Source organism: Sinocyclocheilus rhinocerous, unplaced genomic scaffold (assembly GCF_001515625.1).
Source record: "Sinocyclocheilus rhinocerous isolate Xijiao unplaced genomic scaffold, SAMN03320098_v1.1 scaffold105, whole genome shotgun sequence".
NCBI lineage: Eukaryota > Metazoa > Chordata > Actinopteri > Cypriniformes > Cyprinidae > Sinocyclocheilus > Sinocyclocheilus rhinocerous.
In genome coordinates, this window is record NW_015631061.1 from 92731 (window position 1) to 119802 (window position 27072).

Genomic DNA, 27072 nt, shown 5'->3' on the forward strand with positions numbered 1-27072 from the left:
GAGTAAAAACATGTTATTAAATGTGGTATTTTCACGTGCTTTCAGATGGAGCAGCATTTACTACACAGAGCCGTAGTTCACTGACAAGCTACGCAAACAGCTTTCATAATCGCAGAACGATTTCTTCGATTTCATAATTGTGCGATTAAATCATCTGCGATTATGAACACGATTTTGCGTAGCTGGTCAGTGAACTACGGCTCTGTGTATTAAATGCTGCTGCATCTGAAAGCACGTGCTGGAGATTTACTACTAATTACAGAACTGGCTTTACTGACAAGATGCGCATGACAATCACATTCGATTAATCGCGCAGCCCTACATTGGTGAGACCTTTAAATAAAAAAAAAATGTCTGATAGCCTGTCCACATCAAATGTCTGATAACAAATATATTGTGAATCCCTTTGTAATATTTTTCTCTTTTTCTCCTTTTACTTTATTTGAAAATTTTCAAGTATTACAAAATTTTCTAATATTTCAAAAATAGAGTTTAAATAACATTGTGTAACATCACATAACATGCGTAAATTGTGTAAATCAGAATAAAAATAAGAGACTATCAAAATAAAAGATACAATCAATTATCCCCAAGTAAAGCATAATTAGTTATCCCTAAAAAAAGTGACACAAATTTTTCACATGATGACATTTGACAATATTACAACCACCATTTAGAGTTTTAAATTTACATTTACAACCAAAACTCAAAAGAGTAAAGAATATTGCAGTTATTAACAATTCCAATATTATCATAGCATGACAAAGATATCATTATAGCATCATATTGCCAGGTCGGTCCCTATACATTACAACCTTTCCTATTCCGTTTAACCATTCACTCAGAGAACAAACACACAACTAACACACATGCCTCACTGATTAGAAGTCCTGTCACTCCCAGCTCTGTTAAGAGACCATGTGGAAACACTGGTGAGTGTTTGTGGTGGAGGGGCTCAGGCAATAAGACCCCAATATCTCTCCCACCATCAAAGCCTCGCTGCCCAAGGCAAAGGCAACGGGAGCCAAGCTCACATTCCTGTCACATATCAGATCCTTCCCACACCCACAAACAGCTGTGGACTTCACCACAATCAACACATCGTTCAAAACAAACAGCCTTTTATCAAATAATCAAAGAAACTATTTATTTACTCGATTAAATCCAATTGCAATAACAGTGCAAAAAGGAAGCATTACCTCTTAGGACTGATGAGCTGCACACAGCAGTCCAAAACTGATATGATTTAACTTTGGGAAGCTATCCAGAAACAGAAGTATGCAGTTACTGAGTAACAGAATTGGGGAAGTAATCCCACTTTAAACAAAGATCATATTAAACAAAGGGATGATAAAAATTGAAGTAGAAGTGGAAAATAGCTTCGAATAGAGAGCAACAGTTGGGTTCTGGAAGCAAAAATCCATTCGTTTTCTCCATTGAGCAATGGATTTTTAGCAATAATTGTATAAACAATTCTAGACAGACCTACCATAACCTTTGAGGTTGTTAACGGCATATGCTTCTGCAGAGTTAAATAAAATAAAATAAAATGATTTTATTTCATACTTGTGGTCAATTTTATATATTTTGCAATTATTTATATTTAGTTTGTTTCAAATTGGAGTACTCGCAGTATTTCATGGGATGAGTAGTTCATTCCTCATAAAATAATTGAATATAACTTTTCTAATTTTCAAATAATTTCTGGCTTTGAATCAAAGTTAATTATGTTGTGATTCATCTCTGAACTGTTTGGTTTAGTGCATGGTTTAAAATTTATGGAGAGGATAAATGGAATAAATGGAAAAAAAAATACTTCCGGAACTAAAGCAGTTGTAAAAAACAAGCAGTCAGTGTTCCACTGCACTGTGAGTTTAAACTGCCAGCAAACTTAAAACATTAAAGGTGCTGTATGTAAGTTTTTGACTCTACTAAAGCATAAAAATACCATAATATGTTTGCAGATATTTAAGAAACATGCTAAGCTAACATACTTGTTTATCTGAAAAACAATGCTACAGTCAGTTATTCTCCTTTGAAAATGTGCGTTCCGGGCCAGAATGTCAGTCTCTGTTTCGGTTTGTGAAACCCGCCCACTGCCAGTTTACCCAATTGTATTTCGGGACCCCGGGTTGCCAGTTGGCAGAAAACATAGCATATTTCATTTCATTCATCGTCAGGTGTGCTCGTTCCTGTTGGTGTCGTCAATCTGGCAACCTGAGTGTGCGTCAAGTCTGAGGAGGAGGGGCCGGGTGAAAAAAAACCCTCTCCAATATTTTGAATTTGGACTGCAATACCTAGTTCAACCACTCGGTGTCAATCCTACATACAGCACCTTTAACATTTTGCCCTAGTAAAACATTTCCATCTCTCTGTCCAAAATCTTCTTTCTTTCACCTCAAAAACTCCAGCGCCTGAGAATAAGTTCCACTGACCGATTAGGAGTGGGAAGAGAGGGATGACTGGAGTGCCATGTGGTCTACATAAACTTCACAGCAGCAAAAGAGAAACACAAGAAAATGCACAATGTTTCCATCTCCACTTTAACAGAAGAACAAAAAAAGAGAGGGAATGTGAGGGAGGGATGATTAACAAAGTGGTGAGGGGGGAAAAAGCAGCAACAATGAGGTTTTTATACATAAATCAGCCTGTTCTTCATGTTCAATCAATGCCCATTTCAATGCAAAAGCCTTTGAGGATTCTGGGGGGGATTGAACAGGCATAACTGTGGAAAATAACCAAGCATTCTTTGTAAACAAATGGTTTACATGCATTTTCACCACAATTTTGAAGATCACAAGTCTGGCAGTGTTTTGTCATGCATTGGACAAGTTGCTTTGAACCCCCTAAAAATGTTCAACTCAAAATTAGGGATGTAAGATCAATTCAGTTAATTTGAATTCCATCCGAGTCCATTTTAATTCCAACTTTCAGACTTTAACATTCCACAAAAGATACCTAATATGTCCAGTCACTGTTTGTTGTTGATAAATCTTGATACCATTGTATCTTCTTGCTGCTGGCTGAGGTCAGAATGACCCATCATGGGATTTTAATTTGAGCATATGCTGAACACCTGGGGGGGTAGTGTTGTGTCTGGCCTTGGGCACCAGGTCCTTATGTTTGCTGTTTGAGATAAATGTCTACCGAGACCACTGGGGGGTTCCAAATAATGCCCTCAGGGTGCAAAGATGGAAGATAGGATCAGAGAGCAGAACACGCAAACATGCAGGTTGTGCTTTGCCTCCAAATCAGATGGAAAACCTATCAGTGTGAGTGGCAGCGGCTGGAGCCATGTGCCCCAGAAGGCTCATGCAAACACAGATAAACAATGAAATCCAACGCTGAGGGAGCCTCTGTATATCATATTTATGATGACATCCAAATAAAGTCCTCACAAGCGAGTGAAGCAGGTGGCCACAGATGCATACAGATGCAGGGTTATGCATTGGACCAAGCATGTGTTTCAGTTTAAGCGGTTAACAAGTCCAGCCAGTGAATACGAGGTTATCAGATTGGCCATGATTCAACCCCCAGAAAACCAGGGGTTAACACTTACTGAGAACTAACCAGCCAGCTACAAAACCTCACTCATCTCTGGTGCTTCACTTAAAATCAAATTGCACAATATAAAAAAAAAAAAAAAAGCCAACACTGCTAAATCTGTCTTTTAGTTTTATCTCAGAATCATTAAAAGGCAATCTTCATCTTGAATGCATTTTGATCCTGCTGGCGATTCATTGAGAAACAATGATCAAGTGACATGTAAATGTCAAAAGCCTGGAAGTGATAAAAGGGACAATATCACTGCTAAAGTGCCAAATGTTAAAGCACATTAAATTAAACACAGCAGAGCTCAGAAAAGACATTTTACCAACTATACAGCCAAACCAGACTCAACGCACATTACAAGTTATCAAGATGTTTTGAGCACCAGCATAAACAACTGTAAACTCCTTCTAAGACACGCTGAAAAGGCACAAATCAAATTAATTTCTTCCCTCTGTCAGACAAAAAATACCAGCCTCCCCCTCATGACCCCCACTCCCTCCTCCCCACTGACTGAAGGGGCAGAGTCTGGGAATGTGATCTCTGGGGGTCTTGTCCCCCCAAAACATCTTCATTTAAGAAAAATAAATCAACACTTTTTGGTCAAATGCCATTGGAGAGGAAATGGGGGGTGGAAGAAGAAGAAATAAAACATGCCTCCCCTTACCCCCCTGTGAGGAAAAAACACTAGTTGGAAAAGATGGTTGTTAGTGATAGGTGGGTTAAATTTTTTTTTTTTTTTAAATGAACTTAACTATTTTAATATTTTGCGAAATTAAAGTTGCTTTTTCAGTTATTTGCATTACGATGCATTTGAAGTGTGCATTTTAACTCATTATTACTAATTTTATTGAAAAAAAATCATTGAACATGAGTAATTTCCTATCTGCCTCATACAAGGCAGTTTTATCTAAATTACTGCACAGTAGAACCACAATCCCAGTAGGTTTTACACACTAAAGATGAAGTTAATGAGCTGATGACACAAAGCAGCAAGCAAGAGTCATGGTGTGCACAGAGGGATCCCTGAGACATCTCTAAAATGGATAATTATTGGTACAGCCTTATTTTCATAATCCCACATCCTTTTTCTAACCAAAAAGCAGCTGCAGTTTTAGCACTAAAATTAAATGCCAACCTATGATAAAAAACAATAATAAACTCAGCTTTTGAATGCAGATGCAATTTCTAGAGAGCAAGATGGGCAATGTAAGTGCAATTTAATTAATTAAATGACAAGTGATGCAAATAAAACATATACAAAATGTATAAATGTACACTTATTTCACACAAAAATCACTGTAAAACTAAAATTATTTAAGATAGCTGTCAGTAGATTTTGGATATGATGTTAGTAGGAATGACCACTTTGACCAAAACTCATGAAAATAAATGACTAACGAATACTTTGTGCAGAAGTCCAGGTCACTTCAGCTATGTCCAGTAAGTGTGCTGTAGAAATTTGCCTCTTATGAAAACATTGATTATTCCTTCATTTCTTTTGGTTTTTATGGATCTTGAAAGTCAATGATTCACAGATCTCATGAGATTCATGATCTGCCATTAGTGAAAATAGTAATTTAGCAAGAGCTTTAAGGTTGCTGTTGTTTATATCCATGGCCATTTCCTCACCACTAAGTTTTTACAAAGTTCCCAAACATCCATGAGGGCACCGTTACAATTCATCCAAGCATAAACAGTGCGTTTAAACTTTCAACACAATATAATCAAGTGTTTGGATATAATCAATAAGACACACACGAGCATATAGTAAGAGTTTCTAACTCTTTGTAAACTCCGGTCTTACTTTAGTAATGATGAGCGGCTCGCCGTGCTCCAGTCCTCCTTTCAGAGTGAATCCCCACGGAGCGCCTCCGTTCAGTTGCACATGGATGTGCTGGAAAGACACCAGCTGCTCAACGGTCTCCATCATGACTTCTGTGCTTTCATCTCGACCCAATCACGACCCAACTTCATCACGACAACCGGAGACTCCGGGCATGAGAGGACAGGCCCGGTGGGTTGGCCGTTGATGGGCTTTCCATGCACTGTTAGCGGAGGAAGTGCTTGAGAATAAAGAGTGGATTTGAGTGGCAGATGGAACGGCCAATTAGAACATCGCGTCGCTCTAACTGACCAATGAAATCGTACCAGGGGCAGGATTTTTATCGACCGCTGCATTGTCCATTGTATGACTGCCTGGGAAAACTCAGGAAAGTTGGCCATTATCAACTCTTGGGTCATAACTTTCAAACTACAACGGCGGTAATTTACATGAAAGCTGGACAGGAACCTTTAAATTGTGTTTCAAGTGAACTGCAATGTTACCCAATCGTGAGATTTTTACAGACATCAGCTCAAAAGACAATTAAATGAACAAGCAACACTCATTACGTTACTCTTCCATTATTTTGTGACTCAAGTATTTCAACTCTGTTATGTGAAATGATCACTTTTTCTGTTAAATCGGTTTTTTAAAAAAGGAGAATTATTTTCTCTTTTTAACTAGTGAAGTGGGAAAAACCAAAACTAGTGCAGCAAATGCAATAATGTAAGCTGTAGGAAAAACATCAATAAGATAGCTTGTATATTTTAAATTAATATACATTCAACTTAAATAGAGGGTAATTACAATATAAAGTGTAGCCTAACCGTTCTGATATACCGTAGCCCTTTTAACAAAAAACGCAAATGTGACATAGTCAAGAATATGTAAATATCTTTTTTTTAAAGTCACCAAAAAGTCTATTAAATCTTAGACATAAGCAGTAGACGTAGGAGTAGAAAAGGCCACTTGGGGGAGCTATTGTTTCATGTGTTGTAGAAGTGTGACATGCTGTGATGTCAAGCTGTATTTTAACCATTTAGTAAAAGCTCAGCCTGCAGCAAGCATATGTGATCAAAGCTTCGGGATGAGCACTTTTCTTTACAAATCATTTCCACATTGATGAGCAGTTATTTCCTTATCCATTCAGCTATGTTATGAACAGAAGTCCAGTGACGTCCAATTTGTCATGGTGTTAGGACATCTGCATTCAGCTTAAACTGGAAACCAAATGATCAGAGACTGCAAAAGCGTGTCTAAATCAATTACCTGTCAAACACATGAGTGTGGAGAGAGTATGTATAGTAACACACACTCACACACTACGCTTGATCAGCCAATTATCTGAGAAGTGTGACTGAAGAGTCATAAAAATCCTAATATTAAACTAAAAATATGCAACTATAGTGATGTACTGTACAATTCACAGAATATTCAAAAAGTTTTCTATTTAAGATTAATACATGCAATATATACATACATACATAGAGAGAGAGAGAGAGCGAGAGAGAGAGAGAGAGAGAGCTGTAAAATGTATTTGTTGAAGTTGTAAAAAAATGCAACAAAGATTATTGGAGTACTGAAATACTATTTCAGGCTTTATGCTTCAAAAAGTCTTTTTTTTTTTTTCAGATTGGTTTTAAAAGAAGGGGAAAATACAAAGCCAAAAACATGACATTATAAAGATGCTAATACAATTTTTTGTGAAAATTAACATTTCAGGTCAGACCCTATAAAGCACAGGCCCACAGGGAGCAACCTTTCTGACGTTGACATTATGAGGTGCTGCAGTTTACAGCAAAGAGCTTTTCTCAACATGCTCTCCATCGTCATTTTAGCAGTGGTACAGTCCTACAGAACATGCAGGGTACAAATCTGAACACGTACTAGAACAGAACACTGATCACCACATTAACAGTCTCTTAGAGACTCACCGTGTTACAGTGAACAAGGTATAGACCCCTATAAGTAAGTAAGCAGTCATTTACCAGGCACTTTGTTCCAGAGTGACTTCCAGTATATTTATTACAGGGAAAATCCCCCTGGAGTAACCTGGGGTTAAATGCCTTCCTCAAAGGCACAGTGGTGATAGCTCATGGCTCTCTTTCTTTGTGCGGATGAAGCCAGCAACTTTCCAATTATAGCAATAAGACATTACAATTAAGAACCATAACATGTTCTCTTATTACCCTTCTTGTCTTTATCAGTCTCTTAGCATTCTGCATTCTAATCAACATAAGCGTGCCCACTTTAACGCATCTCTCATACACATGAATGAACAGCCATATGAGCCAGCTGAACGCACATGCAAGCACAAGTGCCCTCACATCGATGAATACACTTGAGCACACATGTAGTGTACTTTTATGCATGACAGCACCCACACATCAGCTCAGCTGTATTCCAGTCATCTAAATGCTGCTCATTTTGACATTGATGTCTCAGAATTAGTTGGCGTAGGAACAATATCTATATGTCTATATTTCTTAGAGAGTTTTGGTGCACCATCGCTCTTTCTTTTCATTCTCTTTCCTTTCGTTGTAACCTTAAACATAGGTCTGGATTTCTCCAGTGACCCTTTTTCTGTTTCTTGGGCATTTACTGTAAAAGAGCAATGGGGTCAAAATCTGCCTGTCACCATGGCAATAAACCTCTCCATTCATGCAAGCAGCTTGTCATCTCCATAGTATTTTCTATGGGTGACATGATTTGAATTCAATACATTTTGTTGGTTAAAACTCAATTTGTTGTACGACATGCTGTTTTATAAATCAAAGAAAAGGACAGTGGATGTTGCTTAACAAATAGTGCAAACTGTTTTATATGCGAGAGGGGTTTGTTTAAGACATTCAGTGGCATAAAACACAGATATACACACTATTTAATGCAATAGCAAATTGTACTCATAAAGCATACCTATATGCTTATATCTATATAAACATATATCAAATATATACACATATCTGTTTAAAATTTTAAGGTCAGTAAATATATATATATATATATACTGTATTTATTTAAAAGAAGTTTAAAAATATTGGTCCCCATTTACTTCCACAGTATGGAAAAAAATGCTATGGAAGTCAATGGGGACCAAAAACAGATTGGTTACACATTCTTCAAAATATCTTCTTTTGTGTTCAGCAGAAGAAATTCATACAGGTTTGAAACAACATAGGGTGAGTAAATGATGACAATTTAATTTTGTGGGTGAACTATCTCCTTAATGTCTTTAAAAAAATGGCACTGACCCCAAACTTTTGAACGCTAGTAACAGCATGTTATTTATGGATATGATGATTAGAATATGTAAAGATAAAGGACAAACAAAATCAGTCTGTATGCATAATATAGTCATTGTCAGCAACATAACAGATATTATCAAAGAATTCAAGTACTCACATAATACACAGAATACAAAATAAACATGATTAAAGAACCTATTTGTCTGGTTGTCTTCGTAAGATTGTGGCCATATGAAGAATATGAATTTTGCGTTCAGTACAGTGTGTGTGTGTGGTCCTGGTAGTCCCTACATTATGGGGACCAAATGTCCCCACAATGATAAGTTTGACCTTGTGTGGACATTTTTTGTACCCATGAGGAAACAAGCTATATATCTGTACAAGCTATATATACATTATGCCTATGGGATGTCCCTATAAATGTGTGTGTGTGAGCTGTGTAAAAGTGCGGTAAGAGATACTAAATTAGTATGCATTAGAAAGCCAATAGATAGATGAGATCAGTCAACGATGTTAGTGTTATATCATTTCTCACTATAGTCGTTATACAGAGAGGGGGGGTATAAATGCAGAAAAACATTAACAATTTTATTTCAACATCTCAATTTAGCATTCACATTAACAAAAATACAAAGCGTCTCTTGCTGAAAGTCACTCCCCCTCCTGTCACAGCCGAGCTTGTAAGCGAGTGTCGCGCTGCACAACACACCCTGCATGAGGAAGCGAGAAACCGCACTGAGGTTGGTAAGCACAGGCAGATCTCATTCTGTTAGTATCTTGACAACGATGATAAACTTTAACTCAAAGTAGGAAAATAATACTATAGTTGGTTTTTAGTGATCCAGTTCAATTTATCAGGCTGTAATCGACACGTATTTTCCTTCAAATCTTCCCCAAACTAGCCATAACACTCCCATAGCAGTGATAGTGTTCATCTGTCAACTGTCGGATATTCGGTTGATGTGAAGAAAATGCAGCGGTTATTACAATAGCATAATAAGAATCATGAATCAAAGTCTATAATTTTTTAACGAAGCTTTTATTTACATTTCTAAGATACGTAGCCACGTTAGCTTGTTTGCTAGCTAGTAGCCAGAAACTGTACAATCCACGACAAGAACAAGCGTACTCCTCAGAAATATTTGAACACATTGGGGGTTTTCCGCAGTTGTTATGTCTAATGTGTCATGCGTTTGTGGTCTGTAAAAACACAGAGCAAATCACAAGCTTCTCTGAACGCAGGGAATTGCATCACTGGAAGTAAATGGGTAGTTGTCAACTTCCTTGAGTAATTGAATGTCATGTACTACGGTGTGACATTCGACTTTTAAACTTCTGCCTGACAATGCGTTGAAGAGTGGCGAGTTGAACTCCATACACCTGTGTGAAGCCCCTGGTGCCTTCATATCAGCTCTAAATCACTTCCTCAAGACGAGTGGCCTGCATTGTGACTGGAGCTGGATTGCGAACACTCTAAATCCATACTATGAAGCCAACGGACCTGGTTGCACTATTACAGATGACAGACTCATCGCACACACTCTGCCTTGGTGGTTCTTTGGATCCGACAACACAGGTGACATAATGCTTCAGAAGCATCTGCTGGAACTGCCGAGATTTGTGAGCAACATGCACAGTGTTGATTTGGTTACAGCAGATGGAAGCTTTGACTGTCAGGGGGACCCAGGGGAACAGGAGAGATTAGTTGCCCCGCTTCAATATTGCGAAGCCGTTTGTGCTCTTCTGCTTTTAGGAACCGGAGGCTCATTTGTCCTGAAGATGTTCACACTATTTGAACACTCATCTGTCTGTCTGCTGTATCTCCTTGCATGCTGTTTCCGTTCCGTGAACGTCTTCAAGCCAGGCACCAGCAAGTCTGGAAATTCAGAACTGTATATAGTTTGCTTGGACTATCAGGCCAAAGAACAAATTCGGCCATTGCTCTCGAAGTTAATCCGTAATTACGGACCAGACTTGGCATCCACAGCGGCGCTCTTTCCCCGTCGCTGCATTCCAGACTCGTTTCTAAGTCAGCATGAAGAGATATGCACTTTTTTCCATGCATTGCAAGTTAACACAATCCAGGAGAACCTCAAGCTTTTTATATGCATGAGCGCAGAACAGCGCAGGCGATTGGAGCAGCTCAGGGAATATGCTGCAGAGTTTTATATGAAACATTTCAATGTTCACTACCTCCCTCGGAAAAGCTGGGTTTGCCATGGTGGCGTGGCCAGATGGGTAAAACTCTGTGAAAGGAAGCAAATGGGCTCTTTCAATCAGCGCAAGGAGATGGAACTTCAGGGATGGAAGCAGCGCCTTGCCCAAGGAAATTATGGGGCGTTCATAGAGAGGCACTGTGGAGGGACAGAAGGGTGTGAGAATGTACTTAGTGGCCCATTGGATGAGTGTGATTTGGGAGCCTGGTTTGCCCTTGAGGGAGCTGCCCTGCCGAAAGTCTGCAGTTCCACCTTCTGTGACCAAGAAATGCTAGACTTCCTGAATGAAGCTCTGGAAGAGAACCTCAGGGTCAAAGCGGCGAATCATTCTGACGGAGCTTTGCCAGTATGCAGCTCCTGCAGCATCGACTCCCCTGTAGGCATCTTATCTGAGATTTGCAGCCATCCTGATGTGACATCTTGTTTGGTGCTGGCAAGCCAGTCTTGGTGTGACGGCACACTTGTAGGCGTTAAACTGCAGCCAGAGTTTTTGCAAGGACCATCCTGTTGTGAGGTACAGGATTCCACATTGCACGATGGACAACCAGACTATCAGTTTGAGCTTCTGAACACTGTGCTTTTTGCTCTGCAGAAACAGCATCAGGGATCAACCCTGGTGATTCCCTTATGTTCTGTCTTAACACGCTTCACCTCCGGCCTGGTTTTCACACTCCACCTGTGCTTCCGTTACATCACATTCCGCTGCTCGTCTGGTTGGCCTCCTGCTGCTCTTGTGTGTGTAGGTTTCTCTCCGCCATCAGCACTACCCCGGCTGCTGGACTTTCTCCGGGACGTTTTGGAGAAGATGAAAAAAGTTAAGCTTGAGCTGGGGAGGCAGATTCTGCAGTTTGTACCTTTAGAAGAACTTCTCAGAGGGGAATTACCTCGCTTCCTTTCTTCCTTCAATACTGCTGTTGTTCGACAGCAGCTACACGTGCTGAAGCAGGTTGAATAGAGCACATACTGTATGCCTATATTTTCTAGAAGAACTTTTCAGTTAGACTACATTTGAGTATAATAATGCCTCGGTTTACTTCAATTGAATCCGTAGCCTCAGCTTGTGCCAGTGCCACAGTGAATATGTAGGATATACTGGAACACAGAATTCTTTTGTTTTATATATTTATACTGGGGAGAATAACTTTCTTTAATCTTGAATGTGCTGCATATGACTGCATATGACAGTATGTGCAGTTCAAAATGTTTATTTTAGTATTTATGTTAAACTTGAAATTATATGTGTTGCCTTGATCAATTTGTCTGTCCTGGCTCATTTATTAAAACCTTTTCTTTAATGCATATATGGAGTGTTTTCATGAAAATATCCAGTTGTTACCATAAATAACTAACAGAAACTGTTATCAGAGTTTGAGGTATAATGGGACTATATGCACATAATGTCTAGTTATATATGGAGTACATCATATATACATTTGACAACTGTGCAATTGTATTCATTATGACTTTGTTAAAAAGAACATAAAACCAGTTAGTAATCTTTTGTATTGTATAGCATTGTTTTCCAATTCCAAAAAAAAGTGTGTTTATGATTTAATGGAGTTACAGTATAGCTGAAATCTGTAATGCAATTCTATTTTCTTCTTTTGCTTTCTCAACAATTATAGTTTGTTGCATGTTTTCTGAAAAAAAAAAAAATCATTTTATTGAACAACATGTTTTGTAAAGAAAACATGAAAAATACAAATATTTATAGCAAATATAAAAATGCATTGGAAAACATAAAAACTGATTCTGGTTCTGATTCTGGAAAACTGTTTCGTTTGCAGTGGGGCTAGTGAAAATGTTGGCAGGTACAATAAAAAATCATTACTGCCCCAAATAGCTTACAAGTAAAAGACCAAAATGTCAATTTTATTTTAGAATTTGGGACCTTTATCTAGAAATTTTTTTAATTGATTGATTGATTGATTGACGTTGGTAGAAGTACATAAAAATGCATCACAATGGTGGTTATACATAAAAGACAAGTGGTAAAAATAATTTACCCGCAGGGTCAAAAATATGTATGCCCTTTACTAGTTTGCCAATGTTGATTGGTGTTCTCTTTAGGCCTGTCGCAATAATCAATATATCGACTTATCGCGCAATATATGTACATGACCTCAATCATTTTTGGTGATGCAATATATCGCCTATTATATTTACTTAAAAATTAATGTCACCATGTTTTGTACATTCCACTTGCGCCTGTGTCTTTTGCAGCTTCTCGTACATAACGTGGTGTAGTCATGAGGAGCTAGTTCAAATTTAAAAAATGCTTCTACAAAAAAAGTTTCATCTGCAGATATGGTCTTGTTTAGGGATCTGTGCCTTTGTGCATATGGACATCTGACTGCTGAGTAGTGATTGTGTTTTTTAGCAATAGTGTGCACCCTTAATTTACAGAGAAAAGAAGGTCAGGGGAAAATCTGTAAATGGAAAAATCTCCATAATTTTTTTGTGTCTTTTTTTTTCTACTTGTTACTTTGCACTTTTTGTTAGAAAATGTTTATTTACTATTTATTCAGGTTTTTTAAGGTATCTAATATTTTGATACTTAATTTCCATGATCTAAATATTCTTAAGAATTAAAAGTTTGTTGTCATTTGGAAGTGTGTAGGCCTTCTTGCATTATTATGCTGTTACATTATGATTATATATTCAGTGGCATAAAATGGTCTTTAAAATGACAATAATATCGCTTATCGCAATTATTTCTGGGGTAATATATCGCACAACAAAAAGTTGTTATCGTGACAGGCCTAGTTCTCTTGAACATCAAAAAATAACTAATAATCTGGCCAACAAAGTTTTGTTTGGTATGCATTTGCTCCTTTTCCTTAATAAATAATGTGACTGTTTCAGTGTTCACTCTAAGCAAAAAAGGTTTTGACAAATAATCGTTAAGTCTGAGCCAAGGGCTACGAGTTATCTGAATTACACATTTTTTTATGTTGGCAGATGTGATTCCAACTGAGTGATCCAACAAAAGAGAGAACAACCTATGTCCATTTTTCAGACCAGAAATGTGTTTATGGAAATGTCTACGCATACTGTACTTGAAGAGGCACCGTCTTAGTCTCATGAAGGTAAATGTTTTTGCACATATCTGACAAATGCTTCAGTTGAAGTTCTCTTATCATGCCCACACTGGGATTATGTTGTCTTCTCATTGGATGGGAGGAACTCTGTTCTTATCAACTATGATTATTTTTGTGTGGATGGATTTCTGCACAGCAAGAGTGAGAATTCTGTACTCGCATCTGCATCTGATCTGTGGATTTCCACTAATCTCCCAACGCTATTCACATCCAACAGTATACACATTTAACTGTCTCATCCAGTTTACATCTAAACCAGTACACCAATACACACACAAAACAAAAAGTGAAAGACAGCAAGTCGAAATGAAATCTTGAAAAGTCTTTTTAGAATTTTCACAGTTTAGAAAGAGGATGGATAGAGAGTCGGACTTGTAACCCGGAGGTCGCAGGTTCGAGTCTCCGGTCCGGCAGGAATTGTAGGTGGGGGGAGTGAATAACCAGCGCTCTCTCCACCTTCAATACCACGACTGAGGTGAGACCCTTGAGCAAGGCACCGAACCCTCCGGGTGTGTGTGTGTTCACTGCTGTGTGTGTGCACTTGGATGGGTTAAATGCAGAGCACAAATTCCGAGTATGGGACACCATACTTGGCCACACATCACTTCACTTTCACTTTTTTAAAAATCTACAAAATATTGTTAAAAAATAACAATAACAAATGACAAAATAACAATTTGCTGGTCTTCAGAGGTTTAGACTGATGGTTTGTGCTGGTCTCTCAGCCTCGCCAAAGGAAAAATGCCCAAACTTCTCTAAAACTGACAAACAGACCAGGATGGGAGACTGACTGAAACTCTAAGCACCCTTGTTAACATGTATGGGTTGCATTAACATTTTGATGTAGTAAGACTTGATGAATACAAAACATACACTGCAATAAATTTTGCACACTACACAGAATTGCAACACCCACCTGCTGTGCAGGCCTTTAGTGGTTTATAAACTATCAATATGGACTCACAGTTGGAGTATAGGATTTCCATGGATGTTCCTCCCTAAGCCTCATTACAGCATGTCTGTTGAGGACTGTCGGCTTAACTGTTTCTATGAACGCATATTTTCCTAAAAGAACTCGGTAATAGAGGAATATACTGCCTAAAGTGAAATGGCACACATTTATAGATGTATAAACATTACATCACTAATAGCTGCACAGCATTTGGAGATGATTCACAATAATATCTCTCACTGAAATCTTGACATATGCCATACATTCAGCATTTAATCCACTGCTGTTAAGGCCTCTTTCTAATGTTACTCTCTTTTAATCTGTCAGGTGAAACCTCCATAACTCTGTGGTCTCAGCACTCAGTTAGCTAGAATGCATGCCAAGACACTGATTCATTAAATAAAGTGTTTCAATAATTCATCCAACATTTCTTATTAGACGCAGGTTATGTTTGCAGAGCTACTTTTGTTGAAAGGTAAAGTCAGTCATGTTCGTCTTTTTCATTATACCCATGCAGTACATTTCTTTTCACACACACACATATTCCAGACAGTATAAATATATGCACCCTCTCTACCACTATGTCTGTAAAAGTGTGTGCGAGCATGCTCCTGTTCCTGAGAAAAACTGGCCAGCTGTAATTTGGAAAGTTCCACTGCTTTGTGTGTGTGAGAGGACGCATCCATTACTATTAGGACTTCAGTCTGAGTACTCTGAGTGGCAGTTGTTGTTTAGTCAGCACACATAACTCTTGCAGAAGATTGACTAAATTGTACCTTTTTAATCTTTGTTATTTAAACTCAGAGACATAAATCTGTGGCTTAAGAACTCTTTAAAGGGATAGTTCACACAAAAATGAAAATTCTGTCATTGTTTACCAACCCTCAAGTTGTTCCAAAAGCTGTCTGAGTTTCTTTCTTCTGTTGAACATTAAAGAAGATATTTTGAAGAATGTTGGTAACCAAATAGTTGCTGGTGGCCATTGACTTCCATAGTATGGAGAAAAAAGAAAAAAAAGAGAAGTCAATGGCTGTTTGGTTACCTACATTATCTTCTTTTGTGTACAGCACAAAATGTTGTTTTACGAGTTTGAAACAACATGAGGGTGAGAAAATAATGACAAAAATTTCATTTTTAGAACTATCCATTTAATCTCTCACATTTTCGGTCTCTCTTTTCTGCCTTATTAATCAAACATGTATTATCTACTATGCAATTAAAAAAAGGTTCTTCAATGGTTTGTTCCTGTATCTTAAGGAATAGTTCACCCAATAAAAAAATTTGCTGAAAATGTACTCACCCTCAGGCCATCCAAGATGTAGATGAGTTTGTTCCTTCGTTGGAACAGATTTGGAGAAATTTAGCACCACATAATTTACTCATCAATGGATCCTAAGCAGTAAATGGGTGCCGTCAGAACGTGAGTATCAAACAGCTGATAAAAATATCAAATAAATTCACAAGTAATCCACATGCCTCAAATCTACCCATTAATGTCTTATAAAGTGAAAAACTGTCTCTCTTTGGAATTGTTTTGGACTGTTTTTGCTTGTGAACGGTACTTGATCTGTGCATATTTCACTCCTCATTCAGACAACTTTTTCACTGGAGAAAGCAATGTTATGGATAGAAGACTTGCATTTTATCTGGAAACAATGGCTTGAAGATAAAAGTGTATTAATGATGGATGCTGGTCAGCATGTTGGTTGTAAATATCTTCCATTAACAAAAGTAGGCCATCCTGGGTTCTTTGAAGCACCAGTATATAGATGGTTTTCTAAAAAGCATCAAGTTGTAGTCTTGTAGAAGCCTTTTTGGAACCTTTTATTTTTCATAGTGTATAGTTGAAGTGATGTGACTTGATACACCCATGCATGCATATATGAGTGCATATTATGAGTGTGGGTTCCCTGTGCGTGTCTTAGTTTGCTGAGTGTGACAATTTTGATGGGCACTTATGCAGCAGGAGGTGCTTTAATGTTGGTGACATCATGCTCATCACAGGTCACATGAATATGGCAGACGTGGCACAGCTTAATCTTGACTTGGGAGAGGATCAAGCACATATGTGTGTTCCGCATGCATTCTAGCCAAAATACTGTATAGCCTAAAATCTTTATTATCCCTTACATCAGATGGACAACATTCTACATTTGGCAGATGGAATCGTACGTCTGATTCTAGGGAGATTCTCTTTGCCGAGCTCTAACGCTGGAGACATGCCAATCTGTTGCATCAGATCATGCTGTCACTTAGTTGGATTATGGGAAATAGTACCCTAGATATTGAAATCTTCTTGTGTATTATTTATTTATTATTATTATTATTTTTTTTTTTTTTTTTTTTTTGGAACTGCATCTGGTCATTTTTATTTTTGGCTTGATTTACTGAATGAACATTGTGTAATATGCTATTTTGAGAATGTTGAACTGTGAATATTAGTCAATATGGGATCAGTAAGAAATTAATACTTTTATTCAGCAAGGATGCATTACAGTGGCATTAAAAACATTGAAAACGTTGCAAAATATTTCTATTTTAAATATATTCAATTTTGAAATTTTCTCAAAGAATCCTGAAAATATATGTAACGGTTTCCACAAAAATATTAAGCAGCACAACTGTTTTCAACAACAACAAAAAAGTTTCTTGAGCACCAAATTAGCACATTAGAATGAATTTTCTGAAGGAAAATGTAAGATTGAAAACTGTGAGTAATGGCTGTTGAAACTTCAGGTTTGCAATCACAGGAATAAACTCAATTAAAATTTATTAAAAAAAAGAAAACAATTATTTTAAATTGTAAACTGTTTTACTGCATTTTTAATCAAATAAATACAGCTTGGTGAGCATAAGAGACATTTCAAAAAAAAATTTTCTTTAAATCTTACCAACCTCATTCTTCTGAACATGTTAATATCTTTTTCTTTATCATAATCATGCCAACCTTCTTGCTTCCTCCTTTTTAATCTCTTAAATGCTTTTTCTCTCCTTTGGCCTCTGGCATTAAGTGCATAAGTGCAGTTCCAAGGCCGGGGCTCCCCAGCATATCCTTGACAGTCGTAGTTTGGGATTGTTTTGAAAGGTGAGGATTCTTATTTGCAGAATTCCGTTTCATATTTTGCTTGCAGAAAAAGTAAGGCGTCTGCTCGTTTTGAACTGGTTGTTTGTTTTGCGGGATCTGGCAACAGTGATCTAGCGGGACGCTAACGCAAGTGGAATCCTCAGGCGATGTGCAATGCAGTTTTACGCACAAGTGTAGGCCTATTCTTGAATTATTCAAGGAAATTGAAAAAGCGCCAGTGGGATGATTGCCTGCTATCGCCCTGTTAACTTCTTTCAGCGTTAGGCACGCCTTTTCTCAGCTCAAATAAATTTTGCCTCACAGGCATTGTTGGCATTATTGATTTCGCCCTGGAATGGAATCTTTCCTTGCAATTGATTTATGTGGCAGCGTTTGAGAGACTATGAAGATGAAACGTTATGGGCGGGGGTTTGAGAGCCGGTCCTGCTAGAAAACAAAAAATTGTCGTAAACCAGCCTAAAATGGTTTGCTGTTCTCAGTTGGTTTAAGCTCTTTGGTCTTCCTTTGGTCAAGATGGTCTCCCAGGTTTCAGATGGATTAACTGGTCTCCCAACCTGACCTCCTGAATGCATGACTTGGCTAAGTGGCCAGCAAACCATCTTTGGCTGGTTTAGGCTAGTTTAGAAATGAGATATATGGATATGCCATATGTCCATCAAAAGTTGTTACAGACTACCAAAGCTAGTTTTCTGGTCTTAGCTGGTTTAAGATGGTCTTTCTGCCTGATCAGCTAAAGAAAGTGTCCAGAATTCTATAAAACCAGCAAACAGATCAGCCTGGCAAGGGTGGGAGACCCGGCCACTAAGACAACCAAACGATCTTAGGTTAATTTTTAGCCTAAGATTGAAAACATTGAAACATCGGCTTAGTTATTCTTTAACAACCATTATCAATATTAATAAAGGTTCAAATTAACTAGATCATTTAAAAAAAGAGCTGTGTATAAGATGCAATATTTTTCGCTGTATAAACCAGGCATTGTTTCTTTGTAGCTCATTGATTTATCTATAATCTGCATTTTGTCCTTCAGCAGTTTAAATCAACAAGACAAGAACTAGTATTAGATCCTCATTTCATTAATATAGGGAGACTGATTGTCAAGTTGCACCAGAGAATGTGAGTTGAGCTGCATCTGCGTGTCTTGGATGTTCAGTTTAAACTCATTTAATAAATTAACTTAAGTTCTTCTTTTTTCTAGGAAATGGCTGCATTGAAGGGAAGGAACTGGAACATTTCATTCGTGAGCTCGAGCTAGCAAGGAAAAGTGCGGTGAGTCATGTACAGTATTGTGTATGTTCGTTAATTATGTTAAAAACATCAGCTGCAGCTGTACTTGATAAGTGGTGATCTGAATGTCACACAAGAACTACAGAACGAGACGTCTAGTTTAATCTAGCTTAATGCACATGCCATCTGAGCAGATACCATCTGGCTGCTATTTTCTAATGTCAATGCAATTTCTGGTTTTAAATATTTTTTATACATAAAGTGACACTTCTGTTGATCTAGCTATTTGAAAACAAATTGTTTTTATTTGTGCTGTTTTTCATGTCAGACATGTTTGGTTGGTTTTCAGGATCCTTCAAATGCCTCATTCAAAGACAGGATGAAAGAGTTTATGCAAAAATTCGATGAGAACGGTGATGGGAAGATTGAGATGTCAGAGGTAAATTTCACCCCTTTTCACTGCTGGACTACAGCCATAGCAATGGTTTGAAGCTCAGGAGAGAGAACATTCTGCAGAACCACTCTTTGAGATTCATGGAACACCAGGAAGAAATAGAAAGAGGACAATGAGGGCAGATTAGGGCTTGAAGGAGAGGGCAGAAGGTGGCATCTAACGAGGAGATGATGGAATGATGAAGGGTGGGGGGGCGGTGAGAGGAATGAGTGGAGGGAGAGATGAATAAAGGGGGAGGGAGAGGATGGTGGGGACGTGTGCTGGAAGAAAACCTCACTAATCCAGTCATAGAGGCCACATGAACTTATGAACTCATTCCTTCCTCTAACTAATGTCAACCTGCTTTGGTTATGAAGCTATTACCTTTTTTTGGCTGGTATGTTGTTTTTGAATGTTGTTGGTGGTGGTACATTTCTTTCCCTTGACCTGTTTTATAAGTCCTATATGGCTTAGTAGAGGTAAAATGGTTTTGAAAAGATGAAAGGAGCCTTTCCACGCAGCAGATTAAAGCTTACTTAGTTGGAGATCATGCAGTTAATGCAGAAAGGAGGTGGTTATATACAAATCATCTGCATCGCGCAAATCTCACTGTATTAGAAATTGTAAATGACTATGAAGAAAATCCTCCTGGTTGTGGTACATAGAACAACTCACCAAAGTTTGGATGTTCACTGTTTTTCAATCACACTTCAGACAATTTTCCTGTTTTCAGTCTAGTACAAAATCTCAAACATGCTTTACCTTGAAAGCTGGCAGGATGTCAGCAGCTCATTCAGACCACTTTTTCAAGGCTTGTATGAGTCAATGATCTGTTCTTCTGTGTGCAGCGTGTGAATCTAAGCTGGAACCGCAGATTAGCCATGTTGGGATTGTCATATCTGTCATCTTCTGCTTTCCAGCTTTTTAGGGTTTTCTGCTTGACTTTGTCAGAAAGATAGAATTTATCTTTAAAAGTAGGTTTTTCATTCTTACCGGTATGAACAACAATCATTTGATTTTAGTATCTGTTAGCAGAGGTACAGAAATCAACAGATTAGAGATGTTTACTTTTTACAGGAGACTTTTTACAGAAGATAGTAGTAGATAGGTAAAGACATTTGTAATGGTACAAAAGATTTCTGTTTTCACTACATTTCACTACTATTCACTTCAAAATCTTTTTCAGCACAAATGTTTTTTGAGCATTAAATCAGCATAGATGATTTCTGAAGGGTCATGTGAGACTGGAGACTGGAGTAATGGCTGCTGAAAATTCAGCTTTGCCATAAATTGCATTTTAAAATATATGAAAACCACAAACAGTTATTTTAAACTGTAATAATATTTCCCAATATTACAGTTTTTACTGTATTTTGATGCAGCCTTGGTGAGCATAAGAGACTTCTTCCCAAAACATAAAAAAATCTGACTGTACTTAAGAATCTGTAGTCAATCCAGTGTTAGGGTTAATGTTGACTATGGATGCATTTATGCATTCTGTTGAACTTGAATGTCTATTTTTATGATCTATAAATGTTTCAGATATAAAATAAGCATTTAATGATCATGAAACTATATTTGTCCTATATGTTGTAATACTATACACATCCTATACACTATACACTCATCGAACAAAACATCAGATCGATTGTAAGGCTTAAAAAGTACTTTTTGCTACATAGACAGAAGGTGATCCTCCAGGCACAGGTTTGTGTGTCAGAGCACTCAGAGGTGGAACTTGACGTAGACAGATGGTTTCAGAGCTTTTCCGACTTTTCGCTTTGGTACAGTTTAGTGTCCCTTCAGCAGTTCAGCAATGATGAGCGCCTCTGTTGAGGGCGGAAAAGATAACCAAGAGCATGAAATGGTCTCTCATCCCTGTCCAGCCCTTGCAGACACTCTCTTCTTAAGCCAGGCAGATAGGCTTTATACACAGGCATCAACTCAGACAGCAGCACTTGGTCGATTGTGTAGCAAAAAGGGATGCTTTGGATAAGAGCTTTGTGCTCCACTGTGCGGCTGTCCATGGTGCTGAAATCCCTTTCAGTGGAATTATTCAGTCTAAATGTAGTGGTTACGAAAATAAAACATATTTAGTTTTCAGTATATTTAATGTTTATATTATTCATATATTTTATTCACTTTATATTATATAATATATCTATATAAAATGTAACATTTAATATTATTTATTATAAGATCGATAAATATTTAATTAAATGAGAAGTATTTTTACAACATTGATGAGGACAATAATTCTTTTTGTCTTTATCTTTTTCAGCTGGCCCAGATCCTGCCCACAGAGGAGAATTTTCTATTATGCTTCAGACAGTTTGTGGGATCCAGTGCAGAGTTTATGGCAGTATGTAACAGTGATTCTTTTTTTGCCATATCTTATTTGAATTGATATCGACTGTCAACTCTCTGTGCATATCAGTAATTTGACTGACATGATTAATAACAATTATTAACGTCTTATTGTAAAAATGAAATATTTTTCAGTAGCTCAGGTGCCTTTGTGTGCATCTGAGTGAAAGAAAGACAGAGAGAGAGCTAGAAAACTCTATTTGCAGTAGGTTATCCATTATGAATGGCCTGCAATACATAAAGGAACACAGCGTGTATATGTGTGAGTAACTGGGTTAATGGAGTTTCATTTGTACAACATGGTGATTTTGTAAATAATACAAAACATGTTCATTCTTAGTTGTAGAAGAGTTGTAGAAGACATGATGAAGGCGTTTTGCTAGCATTACAGAGGACAACACACACATATGCAATACAATAACGCACACAATAACACACATCCTAGTAAATCACGGCAGGTGGGTTTTTCTTCACTTTAGATCAGCTCGCCAGTTATCCCAGTGTAATTCCAAATACCAAATTCACTGGTTTAATCAAGATGACATAATCACATACAAATCAGAACAATTTTGAATGAAACCCTGTCCGTTTCACCTTTGCAGGGGAGAGGATCTGTACATATATATGTGTGGGAATTGTGGAGGTGTCTTAATACTATTGTTTCATTTTTCAGGCATGGAGAAAATATGATACTGACCGTAGCGGATACATTGAAGCCAATGAACTGAAGGTATAACTCGATAGGTCACACAGAACTTCCTATAGCTATTATAGATCCATTACTAAATAAAATAATTTATTTTCCCCAGGGCTTTCTCTCAGATCTGCTGAAGAAAGCAAACAGACATTACGATGACAAGAAACTGAATGAATATACACAGACCATAGTGAGTAGACACACACAATTCACACACATACACAACCACTCTTTAATTTGTGCTTTTTTTCGGCAGCTTAAAATGTTTGACCTGAATGGTGATGGGAAACTGGGATTGTCCGAGATGGCTAGGTGAGAAGGCCTCTGAGTGAGTTGAAGTGAATGCGTATTAATACAATATTTTATAAAATGTTATATTTTGTGTCTTCAGACTGCTTCCTGTGCAGGAGAATTTTCTGCTTAAGTTTCAGGTAAGATCAAGCAGTGTTAGATTCAATTCAACTTTATTGCCATAGTGCAGAGTACAAGTAAAGTATTCCTGCAGCTCAGAACAGCAGAGAGCAAGAATAAGATCATGGGTTTGATGCAGGGAATGTATGAACTGATTACATATGTCATTCCCAGGGAATGCAAAGTTTTTTTTGTTTGATTAGTTATGTAAATGTAAGTATAGAGTTAATGAAAAACAAGAGTGCAAATACTAATTACAAATTGACCAGTGAGGAACAAATGCCAGTACACTCACTGTAGATCACTGTAGCATGTGCTTTAGAATAATACTGTGTAAAACAGAGTTCACCTTTATTTTTTTAGCGCTTTATACAAAAGAGATTTTTTTCTCTAAACAGGAAAGTATCAGAGTCAATGATGCACACTTCTAAAATGAGGCAAATTGGTTGGTTCAGTTTAGTTCAATAACTGTGAAAAGTTCATTCATTATGAAACAATTTCAATTCAGCTGTAAGCAACTCTTGTCTTTATTCAGTTTAATGTTGATTCAGTTCAGTTCAATAATAGAGTCGATGCTGCAAAATTCATGAATTATGAACAAATTGAATTCAGCTATAAAGCAGAAACCAATAGTGTCATTCAGTTCCATTCAGTTTAAGTTTTGAAAACTGTGATATACTGGAAGCTGGCAATTGTTTGCAGTTACAGTAGAATCGCAGTAGCTTAAAGTCAGGGCTGGAAAAAAAATAGATTAGATTTGCAATATGGCAATAGTATTTTTAGAGCAGCAGATCAAATGCATGTTTTGTGCTAAAGAATGTGTATTTGGGTACATAGGTTTATTTGTGTGTGTGTGTGTTTGTACTGTATGTGTGTTTGTAGGTTTTGTCTGTGTCTGAACTTGACGGCAGATTGGTAACTGATTTCTGCCACAGAGCATGGGTTGATAGGGATTACTTCAATCCTACTATAGTTACGATAATCTCCATAGATTATTCTTGAACCTGGAGATGTACTGATCTGACCCAGTCTCCCCACATTCACTGGGTGCTCTCTCTCTCTCTCTCTCTTTATTTTTCTCTGTCTCTCTTTTTTCCCTCATCAAAACAACAGAAAATAGATTAAGACTGGAAGAACTGGTCTATGTTCTGTTTAGTCTCATAGCATTATCAGGGTCAAAATATGGTGACCAAGATGTCCTTTGCCATTTCAGTGATGAAAAAGATTTTATATATTCAATAGCCAGACATTTTACTAAAATATGTTTTGCTATATTTGTTAAGTATGCAATTATAAAAATATTATCTAAATATTAAATTAAAATAAGAAAATGCTCACTAAAAATTGTAAACCGATGTAATACATAGAATAAAAAGCAATGCTTTTGAGATATGAATTGAATATTATTACTGTCATTACTGGAATTCTGTATTACACAAAGCCATTTTCTAAATTACTTTTATGTGCAACATTTGGCGTGAATGCATCACATTATTATATTATATTATATTGGCATGTTTACAAATGGTATGCATGTTTTTATTTATTTTTACAGTAGCAATGATGCTATATGTTGCTGCACTGTTCTGTTGTAATCCAAAGGATTAGAAGGACTATTTTCCAGTTATGAATATTTAAACGCTCAAAATAAAATCTGAAGTCAAATTAATATTACACTATAACCCTCGATAAACACTGTATTTTGCACACACATGCACAGAGCAAAAACTAATGTCTCTTTTTTCATCATCAGAATTTCAAACTATCTGCTGAAGAATTTGAAGCAATCTTCACCTATTATGATAAGGTCAGATAATGGGTATATTTCCTAAATTTGTGTCCTTGTTTTGTGTTGTGGGTTAGTTATCCACACATGACCATATACACAAAAAACAACACTTTAGCACTGCTATATGATACACAACCAGAAATTCACTATCATGGTATCCTCTCAGATCCCATGTGTACATTATGGAGACGTCTTTTTCTTTTCAGTTTTCATCTGCAAGATTTATTTTTCCAAAAGTGTTATGTCAGATGTTAAATAGACTCTTAGAAAATGTCTTTTTAATAGGTTTATGATTTAGGATGTAATATGTAAAACTGCTTATTTTTTCCCTCAACAGGATGGAAATGGTTACATTGATGAACATGAACTGGATGCACTTCTGAGAGACCTCTACCAAAAACATAAAATGGTAACTTGATGTTAGTTGGGAATTAAAGGGGTCATATAATTTGTTTTTCCTTTCTCTTTGGAGCGTTACAAGCTCTTGGTGCATAAAGAAGATCTGTAAAGTTGCAAAGACTAAAGTCTCAAACCCAAAGAGATATTCTTTATAAAAGTTAAGACTCGTCCATCCAGCTCGGGGTCGTCACATGTGATTGCCGCAAGCCTCCTTCATCGAATCCGCCAGCCACGCCGTTCTCAAGCCCGCCACCTCTGCTCACTCAAGCCCTCCGGCCGTTCCTCACTCTAGCCCCCGTACAGTATGTGGAAAATAATGTGTTTTTTTAACCTTAAACCGCATAAACACATTTCATTACACCAAATACACAAAATAATGTTCTTTTTAGCAACATCATATGACCCCTTTAAGCATTCTGTTAAGTATTTTAATTGAAATTGTGGCACAAGAGCTGTATATAACAGTATATACTATGGAAAAGTGCATTTACATACAATTTAATGCTGCACAGTTGAAAAAATGTCACAGAAGCTACAATTGCAGAAATAATGGTATGAAATTGTTTTAAATATAAAATTATGATGAATATAGATACTTAAAAATTATATTTGGAGTTGGTAAGATTTTTTTTGAAAAAAATTAATACTTAAGATGAAGATTTTTATTTCAAATAAATGCTGTTCTTTTCATCAACTTTCTATACATCAAAAAGTTTCCTCAAAAATATTAAGCAGCACAACTGCTTTCAACATTCAATTATGAATGTTTATTGAGCACCAAATCAGCATTTTAGAAAGATTTCTAAAGGATCATGTGACACTGAAGACTGGAAAAATTCAGCATAAGAGACATCTTTCAAAAACTTAAATACTGAATAATACATTTAAAATGATATACTTATATACATGATCCTGCACTAATTCTGCATTTCAGCAATGAATATGGGTAGTCTGAATACATACAACACTTCTATGTGTTCTATGTTCTTTAGGTTGTTGACCCTCAAAACCTGTCTAGCTCAAAGAAGAGCATCATGGTGTTGTCTGACGGAGGAAAGCTGTTCCGCACAGAGCTGGAGATTGTGTTATGCAAGGATCCGTCAGTGTGAACTCTGAGCTCTTAGCTCTCACTTCCTTCACCCACCCCAATCTAGCCAAAGCAGGTGCATGTGGTGGCTCTGTTTCACCTCTTATCCTGTCAAAGTTAATCAGCATCCACAACGTACTCCTCTCTCCGTGGCATGCCTTTCCCAAAGATATGGCTTCTCGATGTGTGCATCTCTTGCTTGTCTTTTTTATGTCAAAACCATGACATTGTGGTATAATAATGGATATATGGTCTTATTCTCCTGCTTGTACCAAATCTTCAATTCAGTTTGTTACTTTTATGTATGCAGCCTGCTCTCTCTCCATTCCTCTCTTTCTCTCTATCTTTCCAATCTCTCCCATATCTCCTTTTTTTGTTCCTAGCAAGACTGTACACTGTTCTGTTTTGCCAACACTGCTAAAAGAATAATTGAAATAAAGATCAGATAATACATTTACCTTCTAAACCATACTGTTTTTCTGCTTTAAAGGATCTGTCTAGCCTTTTCTTTAAATAAAGGACCATTTCCATATTTTCAGGTTATATTTTGCAAGATACCATTAATGCCCCTAATTTAATTATGGCTGTAACTGTTTTGGAAGCATATGATGGTAATAACGGGCACCTATTATCGTTGTTCGGATGTGCCATCTTCTCAGGCGCACTGTGATCTCATTTTCCATTTAGAT

General features: G+C 37.2%; 3 protein-coding genes across 3 annotated transcripts in view; 2 read left to right on the forward strand and 1 right to left on the reverse strand.

The window, feature by feature from the left end:
• The window catches only part of shroom4 (shroom family member 4), a 50755-nt gene extending 45182 nt beyond the window's left edge, over positions 1-5573 (reverse strand). Inside the window, exon 1 of the mRNA XM_016554191.1 lies at positions 5357-5573. Coding sequence (XP_016409677.1) covers positions 5357-5482 — 126 coding nt within the window. The 5' untranslated portion in view covers positions 5483-5573. The remainder of the gene's footprint in view (positions 1-5356) is intronic.
• Positions 5574-9947: 4374 nt separating this feature from the next.
• Positions 9948-11947, forward strand: LOC107741480 (cap-specific mRNA (nucleoside-2'-O-)-methyltransferase 2). The gene is given in 2 exon segments (XM_074560187.1): positions 9948-11509; positions 11512-11947. Coding segments are annotated over 2 exon segments (1449 nt in total). The 5' UTR covers positions 9948-10203; the 3' UTR covers positions 11655-11947.
• A 689-nt stretch (positions 11948-12636) lies between these two features.
• Positions 12637-26820, forward strand: calb2b (calbindin 2b). Its single transcript, XM_016554208.1, has 11 exons — positions 12637-12646; positions 19172-19242; positions 19550-19639; positions 21915-21995; positions 22674-22730; positions 22810-22887; positions 22954-23009; positions 23089-23128; positions 24862-24915; positions 25235-25306; positions 26289-26820. Exons 1-11 carry the CDS (start codon positions 12637-12639, stop codon positions 26403-26405), a joined length of 726 nt encoding a protein of 241 aa, XP_016409694.1. The 3' UTR covers positions 26406-26820.
• The last annotated feature ends 252 nt before the right edge of the window (positions 26821-27072 follow it).

Excerpts from the sequence above, each read along its gene's own strand:
- calb2b (XM_016554208.1), top strand. Across the intron at positions 22,888-22,953 it reads ATGAATATACACAGACCATA|CTTAAAATGTTTGACCTGAA; the intron begins GTGAGTAGACAC and ends TTTTTTCGGCAG. Across the intron at positions 24,916-25,234 it reads TCTTCACCTATTATGATAAG|GATGGAAATGGTTACATTGA; the intron begins GTCAGATAATGG and ends TTCCCTCAACAG.